The 21,632-nt window shown below is 35.0% G+C and overlaps 1 protein-coding gene across 1 annotated transcript in view; it reads right to left on the reverse strand.

Moving 5' to 3' along the window:
- Positions 1–21,632, reverse strand: part of CNBD1 (cyclic nucleotide binding domain containing 1) — a 472,954-nt gene that overhangs the window by 428,085 nt on the left and 23,237 nt on the right. The window contains 1 exon segment of the mRNA XM_074386907.1: positions 16,908–17,021. Within this exon segment, the coding sequence (XP_074243008.1) occupies positions 16,908–17,021 (114 nt within the window).

The raw sequence follows: 21,632 nt of genomic DNA on the forward strand, positions 1-21,632 counted from the left end.
GATGCCTACACAAAACCGCACTTATACTTCCTAAGTATTTTTTTTAAAGAAAGCATGTATATTGTTTTCACACTTCTGATAAAGACATAATCAAGACTGGGTAATTTATAAAGAAAAAGAGATTTAATGGGTTCTACATAGCTGGTGAGGCTTCACAACCATGACAGGCAAAAGGCATGTCTTACGTGGCAACACATGAGAGAATTAGGGCCAAGTAAAAGGGGAAATGTCTAGAACGCTCAGATCTGGTGAGACTTATTCACTACCATGAGAACAGTATGGGGAAAACTGCTCCCATGATTCAATAATCTCCCCCTAGGTCTTTCCCAGATACATGGGAATTGTGGGAGCTACAATTCAAGACGAGATTTGGGTGGGGACACAGTCAAATCATAGCAGCATGCTTATACTTGGCTTTTAGAGCGGCATATGTAAATCTGTGTAATATGAGCAAATGAGGAAAGAAACATGATCTAATAACATATTCTTAAGGTTTGCTTACAAAGGTGTTTTTTGGTCACTTTCATTCACTGAAAGAATTTATGATGCATCTTTAAGAAAGCATGTTTACTAATAAATTGTTTTTAAAATCATGATAGAGTCCATGCTAACTATGCTATAACGATCAAGCATCCCGAGAGGTGGGCAATTAGGATTGCATGTTTTAAAGGAACAGGAACCTCTGCAGCATCTCATATTCAAAAGGTATTTTACTCTGATTCCCCTTTATATGGATATAGTTTAAATGAGTATTTTAATAGCTAAATAAATGCTAAGATGTACAAAGGATATAGTTTATTTTCTATAAAGAATCTAAAACTAATGAGCTCACAGATCCTCTTCCTCCAGTACCATTTTATGGTATCTCAGTCTCATTAATTTGAAAAAGTGTAATTAGAAGAGCTTTGTTTCTGTCAGGTGAATAAAGGCTCAGTTTTAACAATTTTCTGTCCATTTCTTTTTTTTTTCTGGACTTGGTTTGGGTGTGTGTCGGGGGTGGGCTGGATTGCTTACATGATCATAGTTGGAGAGAGGAAGCTATCAGCTGATCATCATCATCATCATCTTCCTGTTGCAGAGTAGCTAGCAGATCTGCTTGGAATTGGTATCTACTTAGGAATGACTGGGTTTTTCTGCTTCTGCATCCAATCTTACTATCTTCTCCTCATGTCATCAGCAGCTTGGTCTTCACCTCCCCAGAGTCCTACCACCCATCAATCCTACTGGCAACTCATTATACCCTTTCCAATGTACATGGAAAATTGTGGACACCCTCCATACATGCTAGACACAGACCAAGTAGATCTAATGGAACTAACTCAAGGCAGACTGCAAGACATCTGTCTCCACCAGTTCTGTACTATTATTCTCTCTTCATGTTGAATGTTCTTTTGAGCCAAATTTTAAGTCTCCCTGTACAGCAGTAATTTTCAAGAATCACCTACAAATTTTTTATTTATTTATTTTAATTATACTTTAAGTTCTGGGGTGCATGTGCAGATTGTGCAGGACAGTTACATAGGTATACGCACGCCATTGTGGTTTGCTGCCTCCATCCCCTCGTCATCTACATTAATTATTTCTCCTAATGTTATTCTTCCCCAATCCCCCCACCCCCTGCTATCTCTCCCCTAGCTCTCCCACCCCCCAACAGGCCCTGATGCGTGAGGTTCCCCTCCCTGTGGCCATGTGTTCTCATTGTTCAACACCCACTTATGAGTGAGAACATGAGGTGTTTGGTTTTCTGTTCCTGTGTCAGTTTGCTGAAAATAATGGTTTCCAGTTTCATCCAGGTCCATGCAAAGGACATGAAGTCATCCTTTTTTAAGGCTGCGTAGGTGGAGTGGATAAAGAAAATGTGGCAATTTTTTTTTTTAAATTATTAAGTTCCTAGCCTGAAGCAGGGACTCCAATAGTGTCAGTGGACACAGATCTGGCAGTAGTATTTTTCAAAAACTCTTCAGGTGATACTAACGTGTAGTTTGAGTTGATTATCATTGTCCTAGAAGATGCAGCTTCCTCAGTAACTATCTAAATATTCTACACCAGATTGTGAGATTCATACCAAGGAAAGGAGTGGGTAAAGATAAGCAATATTTAGCTTATCTCACTTTCTTTATCTCTATAGCTCTCCTCTTTCCCATATGCGTCTGTTATAGTAGGTAGCTAGTAAGGCATGAGAAGAGAAAGAGACTCTCCCTACCCCAGCAATGTCAGGTGACCAGGAGTTAACTATCTCTCTAAAATAATAATTGGGACTGGGTATGTTGGCTCACACCTGTAATCCCAGCACTTTGGGAGGCCAAGGCAGGTGGATCAGTTGAGGTCAGGAGTTTGAGATCAGCTTGGCTAACATGGGAAAACCCTGCCTTTACTAAAAATACAAAAAACAAACAAACAAAAAAATAGATCGGCATGGTGGTGCATGCCTATAGTCCCAGATACTTGAGAGGCTGGGGCATGAGAATCACTAGAACTCAGGTGGTAGAAGGTGAAGTAAGCCAAGGTTGTGAGGGTGAAATGAGCCAAAGTTGCACAACTGCACTCCAGCCTGGGTGAGAGTGAGACCTTGTCTCAAAAAAAAAAAAAAAAAGAGCTGGGCATGGTGGAGGGCACCTGTAATACCAACTACTCAGGAGGCTGATACAGGAGAATCACTTGAACCAGGGAGGCAGAGGCTGCAGTGAGCCAAGGTTGTACCACTGCACTCCAGCTTGGGTGACAGTGAAATTCCATTTCAAGAAAAATAAAAAATAAAATAATAATGGTCACAGCCAGCACCAGAGAAAAGCAGGCTCCCAAAAGATAGAAAAAAAAAATAGAAACTGATAATCAGCAGTTTTCCAGTAAGATCCCAGGAAATGGGTGAAGTGGGCTTACATATACACATAATGAGGTAAAATGGCAGAGTTTAACAGGTGTATGACCTTCTAGGGACATTCAACTGGTAAGAGAAGAACACCTCAAATGAGCACACATACAACTCTAGTAAACACACTGTGCATGCTTACCTCCCAAGTGCTAGCAGGCCACTGCGATGCAGACAGCTCACCCCAAAGGAAGAACCACAGGAGAAGGAATGCAAGACCCCGGAAGTATGCCAGCATATAAAACCCCAAGTCAAAAGTCCAACAGTACACTTGATCTCTCCTGTTGCCCACTTGGCCATCTTTCAAGTGTACTTTACTTATTTTCATTCCTGCTCTCAAACTTTTTAAATAAACTTTCACTTTTGCTCTAAAAGTTGCCTCAGTCTCTCCTTCTGCCCAGTGCCCCTTAGTCAAATTTTGCCTTCTAAGGATTTGCCACCAGTAACACATCTTCCTCCTTTTTTTTTCCTTTTTTTTTTTTTTTTGAGACAGAGTCTCACTCTGTTGCCAGGCGCCAGGCTGGAGTGCAGTGGCATGATCTTGGCTCACAGCAACCTCTGCCTCCTGGGTTCAAGCAATTCTCCTGCCTCAGCCTCCCGAGTAGCTGGGACTACAGGTGTGTGCCACCACACCCAGCTAATGTTTGTATGCTTTTGTAGTGATGAGGTTTCACCATGTTGGCCAGGATGGTCTCCAACTCTTGACCTCATGATCTGCCTGCCTCGGCCCTGCTTTCTTTAAGTAATATTTTCCCTGCTCTTTTCTCTAAGACCATGAGGCACGTCGGATACAGGTGTTGTTAAGAATAGTTTCTCTTCAAAGGGTTTTGGTTTCTGGTTCTTCGTTCTATTCTAAAAAGTACTCTTACCCATTCATCTATCTGCCCTCTCTATCTCTGCTGTGACCAAACATGCCCAAGCATTTCCCATCATTTTGTACCCATTCTTCCCATCAAAAGTCCACCCTTGCCCCCTTGATGATGTCAACAGTAGCCAATCGGAATTAGTTCAGATTATGTGGTCCAACCCCAGCCCACGGAGGGAGGACACAGAAACAAGGTCTGTGTTAGGGATAAAAACTGCTGCTCTCCTTTGTTATGGGTGCTCTCCCTAGCCTCTGCCTTGCATGAAGGAGACCCATTTCTATAAATTGCCTTGCTGAGGAAACTTTTGCCTGAGTGTTGGTTCCACTTTGGGACATTGAGCATTTTTATCTCCAACACAGGGAAGGAAATAGTCATAAGGGACAATATATCAAAAGTTAATACAAAAATATCTTTATTACATATATTTATCTCCCTAAAGTATCTGTATCAACTAGAAAATGGAAACTTAGATTAATAGTGCTAAAAGGAGAACTGACTATCATCTACCCAAGCATTTCATTTAGCTGTAAGGTAACTAATGTCCATATAGATTGACTTCTGCAAAGTCATATAGTTACTAAGTAGCAAAATAGACACTATATGTCAAGACAATGCACATTCATTCTAATGCACTCTTAATTATTAACTGGATTCTGCACTCATCTGAATTTCCAGAGTTCTTACACATCTTGTTTGGGAAGCTAACTGAAGGAGATTTGATCTGGTCAACCCTCATCTTGCCTTTGGCCTTCAAGCTGCCCTTAATTATTCCTGGACTGGGCCAAGCGAACTTTGGGAGACATTTAGTTTATAGTCTAAATGATCATAGCCCTTCCCCAAAACTCAACTGCCTTTACCAAGCTAATGGTGTAGACATAAACAATTGCCAGCCATTATGCTGGAGGTCACAAGATATGCAACTTCTCTAATTATACCTGAAGGTAACATAACTATTGTAGAATCTAAAATTGGCATCTTTGGAGATGTCTTTTCAGGCTTTTTGCATGTCTAATGACCTATGGCTCTACCACAACTGATCCTGTGACCCCACCCAGAAGCCACTCAGCAAACAAGAGGACCATTTCCCACATCCCTATGATTACACCCACAATCAATCAGAAGGAAGCACTCACTTCCTAACCACCCACAACCCTTCCCCCAACTACTTTTGAGAAACCCTAGCCCCCAAATTCTCTGAGAAACATGAATAATAATAAAACTCTGGTTCCCTGTTCAGATAGCTCTGCATGAATTAAACTCGCTACTACAATTTCCCTGCCTTGATAAATCAGCTCTATCTGGGAAACAGCCAAGAAGAATCATTGGGTGACTACAGTTAAAATCTTTTTTCTGTACTAGACGTGTCATTTTGGGTTAAGCATCATTCTTCTTTACTATTCCTTTTGATACATTTGCTCAAGCATTCAACTCATATTAATTGACTATTCTGCTCTTTTTTCTGAGAGTATACTTTAGATAAGATAATGTTGATTTTGTGAAGTACATAACTTAAGGAATGTGTAGATTAGGTAGATATCATCCAAGTTTATTTTCACTTTGCTCATTTTAACTCTTTACAAAAAGAAACTTCTTCCCTTATTATGTATCTGATTTTTAGTTTAATATTTTCCTCAAAATTAACCAACTTTCATTTTGATTAATTAAGTAATCTCAATACAGTCATATGTTGATTAATGATAGGGATACCATCTGAGAAATGCATCATTTGGAAATTCTGTCATTGTGTAAACATCATAGAGTGTGCTTACACAAATACAAATGGTATAGCCTACTTCACACCTAGGCTAAAATAATATAGCCTATGGCTTCTAGTCTACAAACCTGTACAGCATGTTACCATACCAAATATTATAGGCAATTGTAATCCAATAGTAAGTATTTATGTATCTAACCATATCAAAACACACAAAAAAGATAGAGTTGAGTTAAAATACAGGATTAAAGATGGAAAACAGTATACCTGTAAAAGGCACTTCCCGTGAATGGAGCTTGCAGGACTGGAAGTTGCTCTGGGTAAATAAGTGAGTGAGTAGGACATTACTTTACACAAATACAGACTTTATAAACACTGTACACTTAGGCTACACTAGATTTATTTTTAAAATATTTTTCTTTCTTCAATAAATTACCCTTCACTTATTGTAACATTGTGACTTTATAAGATTTTTCATTGTTTTTAATGTCTTTACTCTTGCAATGACACTTAGCTTAAAACACACATTGTACAGCTATACAAACACATGCTCTTTGTATCTATCTTCATCCTGTAAGCATTTTTTCTATGTTTTTAATTTTAATTTTTACTTTTACTTTTTCAACTTCTTTTGTTAAAAACACACAATTACAAACATTAGCCTAGGCCTATACAGGGTCAGGAGCATCGATCACACTGTCTTTCGCACCCATATCTTGTCCCCCTGGAAGGTCTTCAGGGACAGTAACGCACAGGGAGCTGTCATCTCCTATGATAACAATGCCTTCTTCTGGAATCCCTCCTGAGGGACTGCATTAAGATTGTTTTACGATTAAACTTTTTAAAATATAAATAGAAGAAATATACTCTAAAATAGCAATGAAAGTTATAGTAAATACATACATCAACAACATAGTCATTTATTATCATTGTCAAGTATTATGTATTACTCATAATTGCATATGCTATACACTTATATAACTGGCAGCATGATAGGTTTGCTTACATCAACATCATCATAAAAACATAAGTGATATGTTAAAGTATGACATTACAGACAGCTATGAAGTCCCTGGGTGGCAGGTAATTTTTCAGCCCCATTTTAACTTTATAGGACCACCATGGTATATGTGATCTATTGTTGGCTGAAATGTTATGCAGTGTATGACTGCGTATTGGAAGAAGTGTTATAGCTAATAATTCAAGTATCTCACTGGTTTCCCCTTAGCATCTGCCACACTATTTTTGATCTACACCTTCTAGAAAAATGTACTCCTCATTGATAAACATTTTGCCTAATATCTACCAATCTAGTACAAATACTACATTGTTAATCTGAATTTTTTTTAAAATGTTGATTTTTTAATGCTGACTAACCTCTTTTGGAACTAAACTGGTCAAAATCTGGTAACATTTTAATAAAAGTCAAATAAAATTATAACAAGTATGCAAACTTCTTTGTAAATACTTCAATTTCCACCCCCATAAATTTTCACATTTTTGATAATATTGATATTTTAATAATGTTAATTCTTTCAGTCCCAGGGCATGGAATAACTTCTCACTTTTTGTGTCCTCTTTAATTACTTTCATCAGTGTTAACATTCATAATTTTTTTCTGTAGAGATCTTTAACTTCATTGGTTAAATTTTTTTCTAGATATTTTATATTTTTTGTGTCTACTGTAAATGAGATGGCTTTCTTGATTTCTTTTTCAGATTGTTTGTTGTTGGCATATATAAATGCTACCGATTTTTTTTAATGTTGCTCTTCTATCCTGCAATTTTACTCAATTATTTTATCATTTTTAGCAGTTTTTTGTGAAATTGTTCAGGTTTTCTAGATATAAGCTCACATCAATTATGAACAAGAATAATGTGACTTCTTCCATCGTGACTATAGTAAACAATAATCTATTGTATATTCCAAAATAACTGGTATAGAGAATAATTCAAATGTTCCCAGCATAGATAAATGTTTAAGGTAATAAATATTTCAACTACCATGATTTGATTATTATACATTATATAAATTTATCAAAATATTACATGTCCAAAAATACATACATCTACTATCTATCAATAAAAAGTCACATTTGAATAAATGTATTTTTAACATAGGTTTCTATAATTATTTGGATGCTTATTATTTGTTTCTTCAATTACTAACATTTCCTTAAACTTTTGATATAGGAACTAAAAAGCAATTATTTAGGCAGACAGTGTGGGTGAAGAAGTCCTCGGCAAGGCTTGCCTTTTAACAAAAGGTAGCCACCAAATCATTTCTTTTCTAACAAAGAGCAGCCTAAAAAATCCAGCTGCAAACATCGATAAGCAAGCTAAAAGCTTGCACAGGTGAATGCCAACAGCTGTGCCAATAGAAAAGGCTACTTGGAAGCCAGGTATGTTCAACCTGGAGGTTCCATCTTCCCTTTTCTTTGTCAATACATGTACAGTAGAAAAGCAGGCAACATGGTGCTTGCCAGGTGGAGAAACCTCCGCATAATAAAAGATTAAGGTAGTGTAGCCAGCTTTTCCGAGAGAGCTATGCAAACAGCACACCTAATCCTAAGCAGTTTTTTGCACTATGCAAATGGCGTACCTGGTCCCACCTCCTCAAGCTTATCTGTAAAATCTCCAGCACTTCACTGTGGACCAGAAGACCTGCTGGGGAGCCCTTCTTTCTACAGGAGAAAGCTTTTCCCTTTCTTTTGCCTATTAAACCTCTGCTCTTAACCTCACTCAGGTGTGTCCACATTCTAGTTTTCCATGGCCATGGAACAACAAACCTTGGATATTACCCTAGACAGTGATGCCACCCCATTTCTTTTTCACTCCTGAACTAAACACACATTGCTTAAAAATCTATGCCTTTTCTTATTGCTTAGAAAGGGGTAGATATTAAATTTATTGAAGTAAACAATGTAGCAATTTTTTAAATTACTGTGACTATGTGTATTAATTTATCTTACACCTAGGAAAGCAGTCATTGTTTACAGTGGCTATTTTCTTTGTGCAGGATGCTTCTCCTCCGCCATTTCTTTTGCTAAAGGTTTTATGCCACTGGGCAGCCAATCTCAATCCATTTTCAGGATTATTGTAGCTGAAAAATATTTCTTTTTCTCTCCAATATTAGAGATAAATTCAAAGCTCCTGGTAACCACATTCCCTGCCACATGGAGAAGGGTCACTAAGAGAGAATCGGGATAATCTACAAATAAGAGCAGGGATGAGAAGTAGAGAGTCTGACAAGCACTCCAGATCTTGTATCCCTTCTTTAAGGCTTTTCCCCTCCTCTAGTAGGTTAGGTAAATCAATAGGCAACTTTTTTGATGGCTCATATTCCTTTGAGTCCAATTTCTGTTACAATTGAAGACTGGACTAATTCATGATCTGATCTAAAAACTAAAAGATGAATTTATGAAGATAAATTGTGCTTAAATAATTATTAGCATGATTACTGCTTAAGGTCTGTGTCCCTTGAGAAGATCTGATTCATAAACTCTAGAGGAGCAAGGAACATGTTCATCTTACTCTACACTAACACGGTGTCTGTATATAATAGACATTTGGTAAATAATTAGATTAATTAATTTTAAAAAGTTGAATGTATATAAAGAAAAGTGTGGTTATACTGTCCAGTTTAAAATCATAAGATTTCTTGATGGCAGAATGTTTCTCTTCTATGTATTTAAATCACAAACATCATAACTTTCTATCTTAAGCCAGGGTTCTCAGATCTTAAAAATATTTCTCATCATAGTACTGAAAATAAAGTTTAGAGAGTATAAATTTGAGTAAATGTTCAAAGGCAAACAGATTGAGCTGTAGTTTACAGAGTCTGGGTAAAAAGCACTGCAATATTTACTTAGTAATTTTTCAAGTGCAGAAAGTTACAATTACATTTTAAAAATGTAAACTATTTACCAAATTCAATTTCTTAACTGCATTATTCTCAGGAAACCATCTAGCTTTACAACACTTCCAACACTATCATTAAAAGGTAAATGAAAACATCAAGAATGAAGTTCTAAATTTTATGAAAAACAAAGTTCTAAAATTAGCATAGAATAGGTAAAAAGCAGAAGGGTTCCCTATTTACATAAAAGCTAGTATTTTGTTTGAATTAGTACATTTATAATTACATATGCTAAATATAAGCTATAGGTGTAAATCTGAAATTATGCCTACCTTTCTGTAATGAGTTAAGATGGCTCAAAATGGCAATCACATTTTGTTGTTGTTTAAAAAGAATGACCGTTATGTTGAGAATAGCTAAGTCAATTATTATACAGCATCATCAAAAAGAATTCTTAAGATAATAATCACAACATTGTTAATTTCATATGGCCATTGGAATATGGAAATCATTTCATTTCACAGCCCCCTTTAAACATACTGGTACTTTATATTAGGTGAAGTTTGCATCTTTTTGTTGCTATTATTTAATCTATTTGAAAAAAGTCAATTTATTGACAGATGGTATAATGTACATAAAACATCACTGCCATCTATAGAGCATGTTAATAATGAAAACTAGTACAATTTAAAAGTTTTTTTTCAATGCATGATTCTGAGGTAGGGTACGAATATAGTCTGTCCTCCTTTTCTGAGTGAAAACTGAGTGCAGGTAATGTTAACAAACTCCTTTCTTCAAAGTCATGTTGCTGCTGTTGAGTGAAACAAAAACACAAAACCAAGTCTTCTGGCTCAAAACTGAGTGCTCTTTTTAAAACAACACAGCTTCCTCTCTATTTGATTTCCTACATATTTGAATATAGCAAAACTTTACCTTCTTATTGATCCATGAATAAAATAAATTTTAAATATCGATCACAGTCCCAAGCAGTACCTCATCTTCTTATTCTATCCTTCAATTTTTACTCAAATAGAATTGTTTCTCAATGTCTCAGCCAAGTCTTCTGCTTATTTTCATTTATGGGCATTGATCCACATGGACTTAATGTTTCTATGTAGTATTTCAACTCTCCTTGGACATGACTGTCTTCCTTCAATATTTACCAAGTGACCTGGTACCACAAGCTGCCCACAGCTAGGAAGATACCTTACTTGCTGTTGTAGCTATCATGTAATATTTCTGTTAAATTATAGTGTTAAATATAACAATGACAATAGGTAAATATTATTAATAATTTTAATAGTGTAAATTTTAACAGTGTAGGTATTTAGTATCTGCTAACATGCAAGTTTCCTCATCAGTTTTATTCCTTTAAAAGAGTCTTGGATTTACCTGAGTTCAGTTTCCATCATCAGGGTATATATAGATACATCACATCGAATGAGGGATCCCATGTATATACTAAGCTTAGAAGAAAATTCACAATTTTCTTAATATATTTTAGGAAAGTTTATTTAATTCAGTTTAAGGTATTTTTATTACTACTTTCAGGTAGACTGATTTTGTAGCTGAAAAATTTAAATTAACATTTTGTGTTTAACAGCCACATTACTGTACAAAATACAGGTAAAATATAATTTTACTTTTACTATGGGTCATAGATACCGGATTTTATCAAATGCTTTTCATCATCTTCAGATATTATCATATAGATTTACCTTGAGTTACTGATATTACAAAATTAAAATAATATCTATCTTTTCAATTGTTAAATTTTCATCCCATTCATGAGATGCAGCCAACTTAACCATAATGTACAAATCTGATGATGCATTATTGCATTATTTTATTTGCTAATAATTTATTTAGCATGTTTGCCTATATAGTCATAATTAAAATTAATATTCTTATTTGTTATTCTTGTTGAATTTTGATTCAGGCTTACATATGCAAGACAAATTAACAATCTACCTTCCAATTTCTATGATTTGGGAGAATTAAATTGCACAGAAATTATATTTTCTTGGACATTTAAAGGAACTACTAGTGATATAACTTTGGGCTGAGTTTTGTTGGATTTTTTTTTTTTTTTTTTTTTTTTTTTTTGCTTCCAGAAAATATCTTTCGAGGCCTCCTGAGCAAGATGACCAAATAGAAACAGCTAGTGTGCAGCTCCCAGTGAGATCAACACAGAAGGTGGATGATCCCCACATTTTCAACTGAGGTACCTGGTTCATCTCATTGGGACTGGTTGCAGCCCAAGGAGGGAAAGCCGAAACAGGGTGAGGAGTCACCTCACCCGGGAACCGTGAGGGGCCAAGGAACTCCCTCTCCTAGCCAAAGGAAGCCATTAGAGATTATTTACTGCACTCTGGCCCAGATACTACACTTTTCCCACAGTCTTCACAACCTGCAGACTAGGAGATACCCTCCAGTACCTACACAACCACCAGGGCCCTGGGTTTCCAGCACAAAAAATGGGCAGCCATTTGGGCAGAAACTGAGCTAGCCACTTTTTCATACCCTAGTGGTACCTGGAATGCCAATGAGACAGAACTGTTCACTTTCCTGGAAAGGAAAAGCTTGATCTGGGTCATTCAAGCTCAGTGGGGGAAGGCGTATCAGTCATTGCTAAGGCTTAGTTTCAACTCTATAGTGTAAGCAAAGCTGCCTGGAATGCTGAACTGGGCAGAGCCCAACACAGCTTCAGGGACTGTCTCACTAGATGTCCTCACTGGGCAGAGCATCTCTGGAAAAAAGGCAGAAGCTTGTCAGGGAGTTATAAATAATAAGACCCCACCTTCCTGGAATAGAACACCTGGGAATAGGGTGGTAGTGGGTACAGCTTCAACAGACCTAAACGTCCCTGCCCAGCATCTCTGAAGAGAGCAGCGGATTTCCCAACACAGCATTCAAACTCTGATAAGAGACAGACTGCCTCCTCAAGTGGCTCCCTGATCCCCATGTATCCTGACTGGGAGACACCTCCCAGTAGGGGCTGACAGACAGCTCATACAAAAGAGCTCTGGCTGGCATCTGAAAAAGACAACCCCATCAAAAACTGGGTGAAGGATGTGAACACTTAGCATAAAAAGACATTCATGAAACCAACAAACATATGAAAAAAAGCTCATCATTACTGGTCATTAGAGAAATGAAAATTAAAACCACATTGAGATATCTTCTCATGCCAGTTCGAATGGAGATCATTAAAGTCAGGAAACAACAGATGCTGGAGAGGATGTGGAGAAAAAGGAACATTTTTACGCTGTTGGTGGGAGTGTAAATTAGTTCAACCATTATGGAAGAGTGTGGTGATTTCTCAAGGATCTAGAGCTAGAAATATCATTTGACCCAGCAATCCCATTACTGGGAATATATTCAGAGAATTATAAATCATTCTATTATACAGACACATGCACATATATGTTTGTTGCAGCACTGTTCACAATAGAAAAGACTTGAAATGAACCCAAATGTCCATCAATGATAGATTGGATAAAGAAAATGTGGCACACATACACCATGGAATACTATGCAGCCATAAGAAAGGATGAGTTCATGTTCTTTGCAGGGATGTGGATGAAGCTGGAAACCATCATTTTTAGCAAACTAACATAAGAACAAACTCCAAACACCACATAGTAGAAGTTGAATAATGAGAACAAATAGACACATAAAGGGAAACTTCACATACCAGGGACTATCAGGTGACGGGGGTATGGGAGAGATAGCAATAGGAGAAACACTTAATGTAGATGACAGGGGATGGATGCAACCTATCACCATGGCACATGTATACCTATGTAACAAAACTGCATGTTCTGAACATATACCCCAGAACTTAAAGTACAATAAAAAAAATGTAAAAAAATAGAAAAAGAAAATACCTTTTGAAAAGTGCTTTTTACAACTTTCTATATTTATACCATAATTATTTTTATTTTGATCTTTATTTTACCTACATTGGGATATAATTGACAAATAGAAATCATATATATTCAAAGTGTACAACTTGATGTTTTGATATATGTATACATTATAAGTGATCTTCACAATCAAGCTAGTAAACATATCCGTTCCTTCACAGTCATCTTTCGTCTGTTTGTCTATGTGTGCATGTGGTACAAATACAGAATCTATTCTCTTAGCAAATTTCAAGTATACAGTACAGCACTGGTAACTATAGACATTATGTTGTACATTAAATCTCTTATGTATTTGATATAACCAAAAGTTGGTAGCCATTGATAGGTATCTTCCTATTTCCCCCACCCACCAACCCCTCATAATGACAATTCTACTCTATATTTCTGTGAGTTTGACTATCTTTGATTCTAAATATAAGTGAAATCATGCGGTATTTTTCCATGCCTGGCTTATTTCACTTACCATAATATCCTAGATCATATGGTAATCCTGTGTTTAATTTTTTGAGGGACTTCCATACTGTTTTCATAATGGCTTTACTAATATACATTTCTACCAACAGTGTACAAGGTTCCAGTCCCTTTTCTCCATATATGCACCAACACTAATTATCTTTTGTCTTTTTGATAACAGCCATCCTAACAGATATAAGGTGATAGCTCGTTGTGGTTTCGGTTTGCATGTTCTTGATGATTAGTGACACTGAGTACCTTTTCATATGGCTGTTGGCCATTTGTATGTCTAGAGACCTATCTTCTTGAATAAATTTGTAGTACACATTGTTTAGAAAATTGACCAATAATATCTAGATTATCGAAAGTTGCCTCACATTATATCTCATTCATAATTTTTTAGTTTTGGCCGTATCATTTGTTGTATTACCTTTTTCATTCCTGAGATCATCTTTTTTCCTTTATTCTGATTATTATATATATTTGTTTTCTTAAAAAAGATTATGAATCTCTCCTGTGATTTAACTTCATTAATTTCAGCATTTATCAGTATTAATTAATTCCTTCTGTTTATATGCATATTTTATTGTTTTGGCTGATTTCTTGCAGTTAATTTTTTTGTTTTGATGTGAAAAATATTAAATTTTTCTATGACTTTTCTCACATCCAACAGGTTTTACTATATACTTTCTCAATTTATTAGTTAGACTATAATAATACAATTTTGATTTTTTCTTTAACCTAATAATTATTTAGATGACTATCTTGGAGTTTTTGGTTATTGCTATTGTTTGAATTTCTAAATGATCAGCTTTTTCTAATTCTAATATTAATTTGTTCTATTGCAGTATAGTCAGAGAATGTAAACAAATATCTTTTATTACATATATGATTTCAAAGTCACTGAGTTTGAAATCTCAAAGTTATACTTCCACATTATTAATTTCTTCATTTTTGTTTAACTTCACATTGACTGGTGTGTCTTTAAGAAAACTTTAATCAAAGTTTATGTTTTCATTCACAATTTTCCTGTTAACAATACCCTAATTTTCTTCTGAGCTTCTACATCCTCTCCTAATCTTATCCCATGTGTTTCATATACTGTCAACAATATCCCCCACTCTTCAAGTGGACATGTGATTCAGGATTGGCAAATTCAGCATAGGGACAATCTAGGGATATGATATTATTTGAGATTTCAATGAATCTTCTGCTGGGCCTGTTTCAGAACACCTCCATTCTCACCTGAACAGTAAAGTAAATGAATGTGGTCTTCCCAGACCTATTACATGATGTGTGAAGACGAAACCAACCCAGCAAAGAGGAAATGGAGAGAGATACAGAGGACACTGAGTCCCAATATCATCATTTGATGGTGATGTTAGCTCTATGGCCAAACATTTCTAAAACGTGATCCTTCAAATCTCCCTTGCTTCTTCAGCTACTTTTACTGGCGTTTCACACACTTAAACAAATCTGAGTTAGTATAGTGATCTTCTTAGTTCTTGTGTATTTGGCAGCCCAAATTTTTAGTTTCACATTTAAAACTACAGCTTTGCTATTAAAACACATTTGGGGGTCTGTCACTTTTCTTAAAAATATGAAGATGGTATTTCATTACCAAGTATGTTAACAGCCATTGGGTGCCTCCCTGTAGTCCTCTCAAAGTTTAATGTCTTAACTAGAGAAGTAGACCACTGCTGGTAGATTAATGAATAAATATGAGGGCAAGATGAACATTTCAGCTATCTATAAAAGCTCTTGGTCCCTTATTCTATAGACAGAGCTACATTTACAGGTCTCTTTCTAATCAACAAGATTAAAATAGATATTGAGTATACTTGGAATCAAAAAGTAAAAAACATTTTTATTATGTATTTTTAGAGTGATGTTAATTTGATAAATCACGGTGTAAGTATTGTATGATCATTCCAGCCAGGCTTACTATCTAGGGATGTAGTTTGATCTAGATGATAGATACAGTCTTAGAAAAAGTTATATTTGATTCTCTGTTTTCATAAGATTTTATTAATTTAACAGAATTGTTCTTGAAAAGGCAGAGCAACTCCATCTCCCAGAGATGTTTCCCAGTCAACTAATATGATATGTTCTACATAATACTGCCCTATGGCTATAAATAAAAGAAACGTATAGGATAATGAAATAGATCTATGTCTCTCATGCGGATATCTTCCAACCCCTGAAAATATATTTGTTACGATAATTTTGTTTGAATTTTTACATTTGTATTATTGATATAAAGAAATGAAAACATATTCTTGATCAAGTCCCTTACATAGCCAGTAAGCAGTTTGCCCATGGGGCAACACACATCTACTATTCACAATTATAGGTCAGTCCCTCTGTTAAATATCAGAAATAAAAATACTGACTAGTAAACACACAAGCAAAATGCAGTCTTACAGATATGGCAGTAGAAATTATTAGGGAGTATGGCAGTGGGGTGGCCAAGGATGTGAACAGATCAACTCTACTTGAATAGTATGGGGTAGAAGGTTTGCACATCCACTCTAAGATACCTAAGGAACAACAAAGAAAACAATATCCAAGGAGCAAGAATGCCTTTCTAAATATGGTACTGCACTGATATAAGAACCTTACAGCTCCACTGGGGCCAGGGACAATTTGAGATAGCCATCACAATGTGATCTGGCAATCTATCTTCAACCTTTACTGAGAGGGCAGTTACACCTTCTACAACACATTTAAGTAATCTCATTCTTGGACTTTAAAAATACATAAAGCACATCTAAATACCGGTTCACCTAGAAGTAGGAGCCCAGTAAAAAAAGCTTCTTAAATGCCTTTCAATTGCCCCGTGACATTGTCATTTATACCTTGATACATGACACACCTCCAAATATCCTCCACTCACAAACACTCTAATCATTTCCATTGGGAAGTTTTTCATGAAACTCTGTAGAATATTTTAATCTTTTTCATAAACACTGCCATTCATTAGTAAAAGGTAACAATTTTTTGACAAAAAGTTTAATACAATCCTCAGCAGGGGACACATATTTTTGCTGAACAAAACATGAATTTATCCTTACTAACTAATTTTTGTTTCCTTGGCTGCTCCCTAGTATGGAGGGCTTAAAACTGTCAACTATTTTCAGTTCTGAATTCCAGATGTGTAAGCACAAGCAGACTCATACACACACATCAACCTTGCTTTCAAAAGAAGATATCATTACCTTTTTTCCTCCTGTTTGAAAAGTTTAGGAAGTCTGGTTTTTTGGTGCAGGAATATTTTAGGATATTGCTTCATAAAGGTATTGTGAGCTGATAAGATATTGCTTATACTCCGGCTTCAAAAGAGAGAAATTAAGTGATGTAAGATAACAGCTTCCAAGAGAAAGATTTTTAACTCAATATATACATATTACTTCTATACTATTTAGTCTAAAAAGCAACTAATGGAAATATAAAGCATAAATATTTTGCGCTTAAAAATATCCAAATCTAAGTAAGAAACATTTTAGGAAATATCAACTGTATGACAATGTATGATAATGTCAGTGTCAAAAACTTAACTTTTTAAGTTGAGTCTTTTTAAAACTTATATTTCTAGAATTGATTAAAGTTCTTACATAATGTACTACAGAATTAAAATCCCCCTAAAATGATTTAAAATACTTCACATCTACATTACTAGACAGCATATTTATCTGAATCTTTGCAATCCTGTATTAAAATCTCAGGCACTATTTTTTAGGTCTAAATTAAAGATGTGTTACTACAAAGATAAGCATTTTCCCAATTTAGATCACTGAAATATCCTAGGATTCTTTTTCTAAATAAAAATTTCTGATCCTTTTTTTGATAATCACAAACTACAACAGTAGAGCACGGGGTGGGATACTTTTTTAAAAATATACTCCTCAGGATGACTCTTATAGGCAGCCAGGCTTTGATCCATGGCAAATATCAAAAATGCCAATAAGCAAGATCCAGAGAAATATGGCAAATTGTCATTAAATGTTGGGTAATAATATTTGTTTCTTGAAAATCCACCTCATTCAATTTTCAATTGACATCACCATGAAAAGTTGGTCAATGTTTTTTTAAAAACTGCAAAACATTCATCTTGACAGCTTATTTCAATAATTATAAAAAATGATCATACTTCAAATTGAACACTGACAAACATCTTAGCCAATAGTTGCCTCATGGCAATGAACGTAAAAAGAGAAGGCTTTTTAACAAGATCTTTTTCATTTTCATTGTAAATAATAACAACACATTCTAAAATATTTATGACAGCTTTTTCTTCTCTTGGTTAATGTTCCTAAAGCATCATATTGATGCTTTACATAACACAAATAATATATACTTTAAAATCTTATTTAATATAACTCAATTGATTCAAACACAATACTATGTGATTTTCCGTATTAGACATTTTTATTCCTCTTCTCATAGTGTATAGAGACATTCACCAAGCATTGAATCTTTTTAAAATCTGACTACTGATTTTATTGGAGGCTTTCCAGAAAAAAAACTTCTGTTTGGAACTCACATTCTACAATCATCTACCGTATATATCTACCTGTTTTTTATTGGATACTTGTTATATTTGAATCATTGTACTAAGATCTTTTCATTATTTTGTATTATTGCACATTTATATAACCTGAAAATATACTTTATTTGATATACTTTATTTCCCCTTCTGCACAAAAAGAAACTGTAACCTTAATAATTTACCTAATTCTTGTAGCTAAGAAGTGGAAGATAAAGGGTACATATGAAAACTAAATTGACTCCAAAACCCATTATTTTAACCTTTGGGATATTCTGCCCCCAAATTAATAAAACACATTAGTTCTTGCTGTGTGCCAGGCACTCTTCTAGGCAATGTGTATGTATCTTACATAACTATATTAACCAGATACGCCAATACATATTGTTCCTGAAAAGATCCTAAGGTCCAAAGAAGTACAAAAGTGTAGACATATGCAGCCTATCCTACAAAACTTGGAATCCTATTTCAATCTGTGATCTGGATAGATCATCTTTGGAGTGGCTAAAAAATTTTTCCAAAATACGAAGACATTTACCAATGTCATTTTTATGTATATAACCTAGTTAGCTGCCTCATTCACCTAAATCTAAGAATTTCCAAGATCTGGTGACTAACATACATAGATTCAGTGTTTATGATCTGGGTCTCCAAAAGTAGCATGTCAGAGAAGAGAAATAAGTGGAAAATTGAACTGGAAGAGTCAAATGTTAGAGCTAAAGATGACATGATTTTCAGATTGAGCCCCTAAATGCCCTGTAATGCGATGATATATATTCTATGTCTCAAAAATGTAATGTGGAAGCATATTCCTATTTCTGAGTCTCTTGTTGAAACAACAACATATGTCTGTGAGTTCAGTAGAAAGCATTATTGTCTAAAACCATGAGAAATCTGTAAATAAAGGAATCTAAATATGAAATATAGAAGTAGCTGAGGGAAACATAATTAGCATGCTAGGGACAAAGAAATGTTTAGAATTATGGTAGCATTGTAGAATAGATCATGGACCCAAATACCTAACTGATCCTTCAATTCTGTCCCAAAGATGTTTTTCATGATTTACCAGACTATGAGTAAATACCATCCATGGACAAAGAAGGTGCCACTTCATTGAAGCTTTTCTGCAATAAACTCATCTACAAGAAAAGAACTCCAACTTCTTCAACCAGATGAAAGAGAAATATATTCGAAATATACAGGTTTACACTGCAGAACTCTAGAACACTTTCAGGATGCTCTATATTCAGGGATTATATATATATATGATTTCTCTTTCTTGTTTCTGGTAACATCTCTGGAATTGGCTGTGTTCCTCTGCCTTCAGCCATTCTTGGGTAGACCCACTGTCTGCATTGTTGGGTGGACCCACTATCTTTAGCTATTCTTGAGCAGACTCAACTATCTGCTTTCTGATCCCTTCTCATCAATTCTAGCCTGTCTGGGTGGCTCCTCCTAGACAATCCCAGAACCTCTTTTCATACTCTATACCATGTCTGCTCTTTCAATGCCCCCATCTTAGGGTAGTTGCCACTTGGTGCAGTTACTTATCTGTGTTAACTCACTCTCCTCTTTTGGATCTTTTAACTCTTTGATAACTAGGTTTCTATATTAAACACCCATATGTTTCAAATACTGAGGTATTTTCTGTTTTTTTCATTGCATCATGGCTGATTCAGTGAGTTTCAAAAACAACTATATAATCTGCAGGGCCCAGTCCAAAGCGAAAATGTGAGCACCTGTTTCAATACTAAGAATTTCAAGATGATGACATTAGAGCACTGAGTTCCTTTGAAGAATAGGTCACATGCTCACAAAACTGGTTCTAGTGATTGTCCCTGTATACCTGTCACTTTGCTAGCAGCATATGAGAGCAAAGCTTTCCCCACATTTTCACCAAGACTTGAAGTTATCAAGCTTTTACAGTAGCTTATATCTTATGGGTGACATTTGTATCTTGCTTAATTTGTATTTCATGTATTTTTGGACATTTTAGTTTTCTTTTTGATGATTTTCTATTCATAGCAATTGCCTGCTTTCTATTGAGTTCTTTGTAGCAATTATTTATATAATTTAGATATCAATTTTCTTTTGTGATTAATACATGTTGCAGAATTTCTACAACTACTTCTCCCATTCTGTTGGCAAGAACACTCACTGTCTTATAGCCAAATCTAGCTGACAGGAGGCTACAAAGAATGATCTTGAGTTTTTTATTTTAATAATTATGATATTTAAACTAATACATGAATTCAGTAAATTTACAGATAAAACATCAATAAAAAGTCATAGTTTTATACACGTATAGCAACACAAATGAAAAAGGAATTAGGAAAGCAATCCCGTTTATGATAGTATCAAAAATACCCAACTTACTAATAAATTAAACCAAGGAGGTGAATGATCTGTACACTGAGAATTATAAAACACTGATTAAATTTCAGATGATACAAATAAATAGAAAGATATCCATTGCCCCAAAGATATCCCTGGATTGAAAAAAATTAATATTGTTAGAATGTTTATAATATCCAAAGCAATATACAGATTAAATGCAATCTCTAATGAAGTACTATTGGTACTCTGTGAAGAATGCCATTGGTAATTCATTAAAGATTGGGGGTATCACATGAATCCCCAAACATGTGCAATTATATACCAATTTAAAAATACATAAAAATAATTTTTTAAAAATAATTAAAATTAGAGATAGAATGCCTTCAACATTATTTTTCTTTCTCAGAATTGTTTTTGCTATTGGGGGTCTTTTATGGTTCCTTATGAATTTTAGAATGGGAGAAGAGTAAGATTGTACCTTTATACTACACATAGATATAAACTCAATAGGAGTCTATACTTGGGAAAAATATTTGTAAGCCAAAATACATCTCATAAGCAATTAATATTTAAAATTTGTAAAGAACTCATACAACTCAATTAGTAAGAAAACCAAACAACCCAATTAATAAACGGGCAAAAGATGTGAATAAATATTTCTCCAAAAAAGACATAGAAATGACATGGAAATAGTAGAAACTATTTGCAAAACACATTTGATAAAGAGCTGGCATCCAACAAAGAACTCTTAAAACTCAACAATAAGAAAACAAACAAACAAAATTTAAAAGCAGACAAAGTCTGAACAGATCCTCATCCAAAAAGACATACAAATGGAAATTAGAATATGAAAAGATGATAAACATCAATGTCGGTAGAGAATTACAAACTAGAGCAACAAGATACCACTACACATTTATTAGAATGCCTAATATTCAAAATGCTGACGACACAAATGATGACAATGCTATGGAGCAAAAGAAACTCATTTTAGGTGGAAATTCAAAGTGATACAGCTACATTGGAACCATTTTCTAGTTTCTTATAAAGCTAAGCATAG

The sequence above is a fragment of the Saimiri boliviensis genome, chromosome 15 (assembly GCF_048565385.1).
Source record: "Saimiri boliviensis isolate mSaiBol1 chromosome 15, mSaiBol1.pri, whole genome shotgun sequence".
NCBI classification, from domain to species: Eukaryota; Metazoa; Chordata; class Mammalia; order Primates; family Cebidae; genus Saimiri; species Saimiri boliviensis.